At 39.0% G+C, this 8,253-nt stretch overlaps 1 protein-coding gene across 1 annotated transcript; it reads left to right on the forward strand.

Annotated features, from left to right (window-relative positions):
• Nucleotides 1-5,512: 5,512 nt before the first annotated feature.
• Nucleotides 5,513-8,011, forward strand: LOC137402459 (uncharacterized). The gene has a single exon (XM_068088960.1). It carries the CDS (start codon nt 5,513-5,515, stop codon nt 8,009-8,011), a length of 2,499 nt encoding a protein of 832 aa, XP_067945061.1.
• Nucleotides 8,012-8,253: the final 242 nt, after the last annotated feature.

The following is an 8,253-nucleotide window of genomic DNA, read 5'->3' on the forward strand; positions in this document are numbered from 1 at the left end:
GTTTTCAATCTTTATTATTATAATATTCAATTAACTAGTCAGTAATTAAGCTATCTAGTCAGTAACTAAAATTATTATCAGACTTCTATCAGAACTTCAGCACAGGTAAGGATTAAAAAGCTCATACAAGTATTTCTGTCGTCATACAAAAACTTGCCCTAATAGTTCTGACAGGAGAGCAGTGAATACCACATACAATAATGACATGTTAACACATCTACTCTTAACTGATACGATATCTGTTCACACATGCTGACACACACACTGGTCTTATTCCATATCTGCATTTCATGTTTTAGTAGTTTTTTTAGGCAAGACACTCGTCAGACAATCCCTTGCGTTCATTTACTTGGGTATTATCACTTTGTGGTTGTTAATGTTTAGTTTTTTTTATGTTTGACCAACCCTTACCCTTCCGACGTATTGGGAGGAATTTTTAGTAGGCCAAACATGGGCTCCGTTTAGTTTTTTTACTGTAACCTATTACAAAGAGTACAATCGTCACCACATCTATTACAAATAATATCTACAATTGACGGAGTTCTCATCACCTAGCAGCATGATAGGGTTGAGAGCTAGCCTGCATTCTCATTAGATAAGGACTTCATTATGAGCAGCAACTCAGGAATTTGAATAGGACGTTTGTATTGAAGCAACACCATGCCGAAGCGTGAAGAAAAGACTATGGGCCACACATTGTTCAGATTTAAAGTATCAAGTCTTAGTCAGTAGCTGTTGGTCAGTTTTCTTAATGAAATCGAACTCTAAAAGGACCAGTAAATTTTGTAAGTAGAAACTAACTTACTAATTTTATCTAGCTTTGAAATTTATTATAGTTTTAACTGTTCTGTCAATTTACATGTATATACTACTAATATGTTTAACACCACAAAGTGTTAAGATTAATAAAGAACCAGAACATATATCTTACCATTCGTTGAGCTTTGCTGGAAACTTGTCGAACGTCCAATACAGCAGAGACCCATCAACTAGAAAATGCTAATGTGGTTACTAACTTTAGCCATGACTGTATATCCATCCGTTATCATGTAAAACTCTTTGTAGGAAAATTTTTATTAGTTTAGCATTCCTAGAGTTGAGGCCAAGTCAAATTGGCCTAATACGGGATGGCCAATGATAGTTGCCGGCGTTGAGTCATAAGCTAAGGTTTTGATCAACTCATAGCGTGACGTTTTCTAACTTATGTAGAAGGCAGCCAGATTTGAATAATTACTCTTAATTATTCAATTGTCAAGTACTAAAGAGTTATTTATTAGAGATTACAGGTTTCACATTAAAAATAAAGATTGCGAACCGCACACTTAACCAGTGAAATCGTCTCTCTTAAAATCCTGAGTGAACTCAATATCTAGAGTTTCTAAAAAACTCTACAGTGAAACCTTCCTCTAATCAACTGTGAGGACAATTGATAATCCAGTCAGCCACAGTGTAGACAACACAAGAGCTGTTCCGGACCAATAAAGAAAATATAACTTTAGTCAGCCACAGTGTAGGCAACACAAGAGCTGTGCTGGACCCATAAAGAAAAGATAACTCCAGTCAGCCACAGTGTAGGCAACACAAGAGCTGTTCTGGACCTATAAAGACAAGATAAATCCAGTCAGTCATAGTGTAGACAACACAAGAGCTGTTCCGGACCTATAAAGGAAAAATAACTTCAGTCAGCCACAGTGTGGGCAACACAAGAGCTGTTCCGAATTTATAAAGAGAAGATAACTCTAATCAGCCACAGCGTAAACAACACAAGAGCTGTTTTCGAACTACAAGAAAGATAACTCCACCCAGTTAACAATGTAGACAACACGTGAGGTGTACCAGAAACATACATACCAGCCAAAGTGAAAAAAACCACTTGAGCTGAACTACAAACACTAAGATTAACTCATTTACGTTTTAGACATCAGGATCTATGCCTGCATTACATCTTAGCAAAAGTCAACTGTGAGTATCTGGACAGAACCATTAATTTAAACTAACATTTTACTAATATACATATAATTGGTTATTCTGGATTTAAGTATTATTGTCATGCAGTTTTCATTTTAACTTTGCTATATATGTACCTATCTTCTTGCAACCTGTAGCTTGTGACTCACGTCGGCGATTTCTTTGAACAGCGCGCTTTTGGCCATTTACATCAGCATGTCTGAGGTTGGGGACGCTTCCGCGATGCCGCATACTGATGACACTGATGGTGTGCATAATGATATGCTAAACATAGAATAAATAGATGACAGTAATGAAATTTTGACTTCTAATGAAACACAGGAAATAGCCAATTCAAATAATGATAGGGAATTCAATAGCGCTCTCACTTCCAGTGTAGTCGGCGAAAGCATGCGCTTGCGACGAAAGGTAAAACTTTCTAACATTGGGAGAGAAAGCCGAATTTCTGAGTTAAACCTTAAACTAACCAAACAAATCATGGTTCAGTACAAACTTATTGATAAGGTCCAGCATAATGTAATAAGAGAAACTTCTATTGACACATTGTATGAAATTTGTGGCAACGTTGATGCTAGAATTATCGAGACTCATGATATGTATAATGAATTAGTCGCTCTATGTAGTACTGATATGGCATCAAATAAAATGATAGAAACAATAAAGCCCATGTATGATAGCCTTGTGATCACAGCTAATTCTCTGAAAGATTCAGTAGAGGAACACATGGAGACGCTTGAAGAATTGCAACTGCGAGAAGCTCAACAGAAAATTGCTGAAGCCAACAGAGAAATAGAAGAACAAGCAAGGCTGTTTGAGGAGATGGTAAGAGAGAGAGAATCTAGCTCTATCTATTCTTCAACATCCTCTGTAATGCATAGCGTAGAACAAATTAACAGAGCTGTCAACCAAACAAAAGAACCTGAGTTGCCATCTATTGAAGGAGACAGACACAACACAACCAGAATAGAACAAGAACAAGCACAATCATGCAGAGAAGTAGCTAGAGTTACTGAGCAGATAGGTGTGAATGTTGAGAGCAGAAGAAACCCAACCAGAGCTCTACCAGATAAGTCAAAAAGTACCATGTCTACTTCTGACACCACAAAGTCAGAACTATCAGTTGTAGAACAACTAGCAGCCTGCCTGACAGCAACATTTAGAAGTTCAAATAAATCCGTAGAACCCAGTGTATTTGAAGGAAATGTCTTAGAATTCAATGATTGGGAAGTAGACCTGGATTCCTACTTTTGTGCTGAACATATAGAGGGTAGCTACAGACTTCGACATCTCAAAAGATTTCTGAAAGGAGAAGCCAAGATATGTGTTGAAGGACATTTCAGCACAAACACAAATGATGCCTATCTGGCAGCTAGAACATTTTTAAAAAGCCGGTATGGAAATGAACAAAACATAGTTCGGTCTTTCAGAATGAAGCTGGACAAGTGGCCAAAAATTGCTTCCAAAGATGGACTAGGCCTGAGAGACTTTGGGGATTTTTTGAGTCACTTAAGGAGTGCCATGCAGTCTGTTAAAACGCTGCAAGTTCTTAACGATTGCATTGAAAATGAAAGGATGGTGGAAAGGCTTCCTGAGTGGCTAAGGCTTAAATGGATAAGAGTAGTAGCAAAAGCTGATTCGGCTAACAAAACTTATCCAGACTTCAAAGAATTTGCAGAATTTATCAATGAAGAAGCTCACATCATGACACTTCCAATATCACAAACAATGATATCACTGAGTCATAAACCAAGTAAACATAATCAGAGTGATAAACCTAGCACAAAAGACAGAGCCATTAAAAGTTTTGCAGCTTCCATTGAACAAAAGAAGGAATGTATTTGTTGCAAATCAACTAACCACAACACTGCAGACTGTTACCGTCTCCAAAAAAGGTCCAAACCAGAAAAAGGAAGAACTTATTCGAAAGAATGGACTATGTTTCAAATGTTTAGAGCATGGCCACCGATCGAAGGATTGTGATAAGAAGATAAGTTGTATGAAGTGTAAAAAAGGACATGCCACGGCTAATCATGACTCCAACTACCAGTATGGCAAGGCAACTTCAAACACTGGTGGATCTAATCGGGCTGATGCTGAAACAAAGCCACAAAAAAACAATGAAAGCTCACAGTACCACTAAGGTATTGAAATGTCAAATAACAGAAGTGAACAATTTAACAAGCATGGCTGTACCTGTTTATATCTCAGCAGGCACAGGTTGTAAAATGCTAGTTTACGCTCTTCTTGACAACATGTCGGACGCATGTTATGTATCAAAGGATGTAGTAGCAACATTAAAAGCGAGAACTAGTGAAACAGAGAAAAACGTCACTATACACACCATTAACGGACCAGTAACTGAAGACATCGAAAGATTTGATGACATTATGCTGCAGGTTATTTAACAAATAGCTATGCACATATTAGTGCCTACAAGCATGAATACATATATTGTGACAGAAATCAGTTACCCACTAAAGAAAAGGCTGCTAGACTAGACCACCTAAAGAACATAGCAACACAATTCCCACCCTTGATGGACATACCAGTTGGACTTCTAATAGGAATGAACGCCACCAAAGTAATTCAGCCTTTAGTAACAAGACCAGCAGTTAATGGAAAAATGGGCAAAGCCTATGGAGTAAGAACACTATTTGGGTGGACTATGTGTGGAGGTACACTAGAAACCATCTGCAAATCTAGAAAAACAGCCTATAAAGCAGACACATCCAAAGATGTACGGTTGCTAAATATCCTGGAAAGAGACTTCCAAGACACAAATGAGGATTCATACTTATCTCAAAACGATGTCAAATTTACAAAAATTTTAGAGACATCAACTCAGCAGAATGCAGTTGGAAATTATGTCATGCCTTTGCCATTCAAATCACCATTACCTATATTACCCAATAACAAGAAACAAGCTGAACATCGTCTACACATCTTGCTGAGAAAGTTCTCCAAAGATTTCAAATACAAATGCGAATACACAACATTTATGAACAACCTGATCAAGGCAAGGCATGCTGAAGAGGCAACATCGGCTGCTGCGGAGGCTCAAGTATGGTACATACCTCATTTTGGTGTCAGACATAAACAGAAACGAAAACTTCGAGTGGTCTTTGACGCTAGTTCCAAGTTCAATAGAGTCTCATTAAATGACATGCTGTTACCTAGACCAGATCACATCAACTCCTTACTTGGCATACTAATCAGATTTCGACGAGAGCCTGTAGCAATAACATGCGACATTCAGCAAATGTACTACAACTTTCTGGTAGTTCCGGAGCACAGAGACTACTTACGATTTCTGTGGATGAATGATGGGGGTGAGGTTAAAGAGTTTAAAATGAATGTCAACCTGTTTGGTGCAACATCATCACCAGGTGTGGCAACCTTTGGATTATGAAGGTTAGCCAATGACTACAAGTCCCTCTCACCACTTGCCTCAAAGTTTCTACAGAATGAATTTTATGTGGACGATGGTGTAACGAGTGTTGCTACTGCTGAAGATGCTAAAGGCCTAATCACAGCCTCAAGATAAATGTGCTCAAAAGGGAACATAAGACTACACAAATTTCTCTCTAATAACAAGGAAGTACTAGCCACAGTACCTATTTCTGAGCGTGGTGAATCTACTAAAGCTATAGACTTACTCACAGAAACACTTCCTAGTGAACGAACGCTTGGAATGAAATGGTGCTTAGAGACTGACACCTTTCACTTTGGCAACCCAGAACTACAAAACAAACCATCAACTAAAAGAGGCCCACTCTCAACCATAGCTCAAATTTACGACCCTAAGGGGCTCATTTCACCTTTGGTTTTGAAAGGAAAGCAAATTCTCCAGAAAGTAGTTGCCTCAGAACAACTATGGGACAAACTCATGTGTCCGGATGACAAACAAAAATGGGAAGATTGGAGAACTGAAATAACCAATCTAACAGCATTGAGCATACCACGATGTTTCAAAACAGAAACCAACATAGTGAGCACTGAATTGCATCACTTCAGTGATGCAAGTCTGAATGGTTATGGAGCTTGCTCATATATTAAACAGGTTAATGACAGCAGAAAAATTTCGTGCAACCTGATCTTAGCCAAATCACGAGTAGCCCCACTAAAAAAGCCCACTATTCCTAGGCTTGAGTTGCAGGGAGCTGTAACTGCAACTCGCCTCGCCAATGTGCTAAGGAAAGAGTTAAAGCTTAGTGTAGACAAAGAAACTTTCTGGAGTGATTCTCAAATAGTGCTGGGGTACATATCCAATGATGTCAGAAAGCTTCATCTGTATGTTGCCAACAGGGTAAGTGAAATTAGGAAGACAACTGAACCCAAACAATGGAATTACGTTCCAACAGAATTCAATCCAGCAGACATAGCTTCTCGTGGAATAGGTGCTAAAGAAATCATTGATAATGACATGTGGTGGAATGGGCCCCCCTTTCTCAGAGACCCAGTTGCGCTAGATTTCAATAAGCAAAATCGGGTCAACACAACAGTTAATGAATCTGACCCAGAAGTGCGAAAAAAGGGACTAGTTACCATGGCTACTTTCAACACACCAAGCATAACGAGAAAATTCACTCGATTCAGTAGTTGGAAGAAACTAGTGCACAGCATAGCATTGCTAAAGAGCTTTGTCAAACAGAAACAGTGGATGTACAATGAGTTGAAAACCAATAATCTGAAAGAGGCTGAAGCACTTATCTTAAAGATGGCGCAAGCAGAGAGTTATCCTATGAAGGAGAAGGAGAAGTCTCTCATCAAGCTCAACCCTAAGATTGATGACGAAGGTATAGTTCATGTTGGTGGGAGAGCCAGTGCTTCAACACTGAGTTATCAGCAGAAATACCCAATCATCATTCCTAAGAACTCTCACCTAGCATATCTTTTGACAGTGCATTACTATAAACAAATATCACATTTAGGAAGGAGAAGCACACTCGCAGCAATTAGAGATGCTGGAATATGGATGGTAAATGAAAGTGGTGTGGTAAAGCGCGTGCTTAATCAGTGTGTAGGCTGTGCTAGACTAAGAAAGGCACCAGAGACACAACTTATGGGAGAACTCCCCAAAGAAAGGATGGAGGCTACTCCTCCATTCACAAACATTGGAATCGACACCTTTGGACCTTATTACGTGAAGGACAAGCGCACAGAGCTGAAAAGATGGGGACTTCTGATAACCTGTCTCTACTCTAGAGCAGTTCATATAGAGGTCTTAGACGACATGAGCGCAGACACTTTAATACAAGCCCTGAGATGCTTTATGGCCTTAAGAGGGCCCGTTCAAACAATATATTGTGACAATGGAACTAATTTTGTTGGAGCAAAGAATGAGATTGAAAAGCAATTAGAGATAACCAGTAAGGAAACTAAGCAATACTTGCTAGAGAACCGCATTCATTTCAAATTCAACTCACCAGAGGCAAGTCATCAAGGAGGAGCCATGGAAAGAATGATTCGTTCGGTTAGAGCAGTACTCAATGCAATGACCTTTAAGCTAAAAAACAAACTAGACACCAAAACCCTAAGAACTTTTTTCTATGAAGCAGAGAATATCATCAACAGTAGGCCCCTGACCGCCACTTCGACAAGCAATCCCAAGGATCATGTGATTACACCTAACCATATCTTGACCATGAAAAGTCAATCATTACTGGCATCACCGCCTGGAAACTTCACCGAAGATGATTTGTATAGCAGCAAACGGTGGAAGATAGCCCAAGCAGCAGCAGAAGAGTTCTGGAAAACATGGAAAACAGAGTATCTAAACAGCATAACAATTCGTCAGAAATGGACAAGGACGAGACCAAATGTCAAAAAAGGAGACATTGTCATTGTCAAAGACAACCAGGCAGCTAGAAATGATTGGAAGCTAGGTAGAGTGACTAAAACTATTTCAGGCTCAGACGGCTTGGTGCGCAACCTAAAAATCAAAATAGGGAACCGATTTCTTGATAAAAAAGGTTTACCCATGCACCCACCAACTGTTCTGCAGAGGTCAGTACACAGTGTAGTAGTTTTGCTGAGCACTTAGATTAACAACTATATATCATGTAAGATTATTCATTTTCCATAATTTAGTGTGAATTAATCAACAATCAATAAACCAAAAACCAACAAAAACTATGAAGGCCTACTGCAATAAATTTAAGAAATTTAGATGGGAGTGTAGGAAAATTTTTATTAGTTTAGCATTCCTAGAGTTGAGGCCAAGTCAAATTGGCCTAATACGTGATGACCAATGATAGTTGCCGGCGTTGAGTCATAAGCTAACGT

This window comes from Watersipora subatra, chromosome 8 (assembly GCF_963576615.1).
Source record: "Watersipora subatra chromosome 8, tzWatSuba1.1, whole genome shotgun sequence".
Classification (NCBI taxonomy): domain Eukaryota; kingdom Metazoa; phylum Bryozoa; class Gymnolaemata; order Cheilostomatida; family Watersiporidae; genus Watersipora; species Watersipora subatra.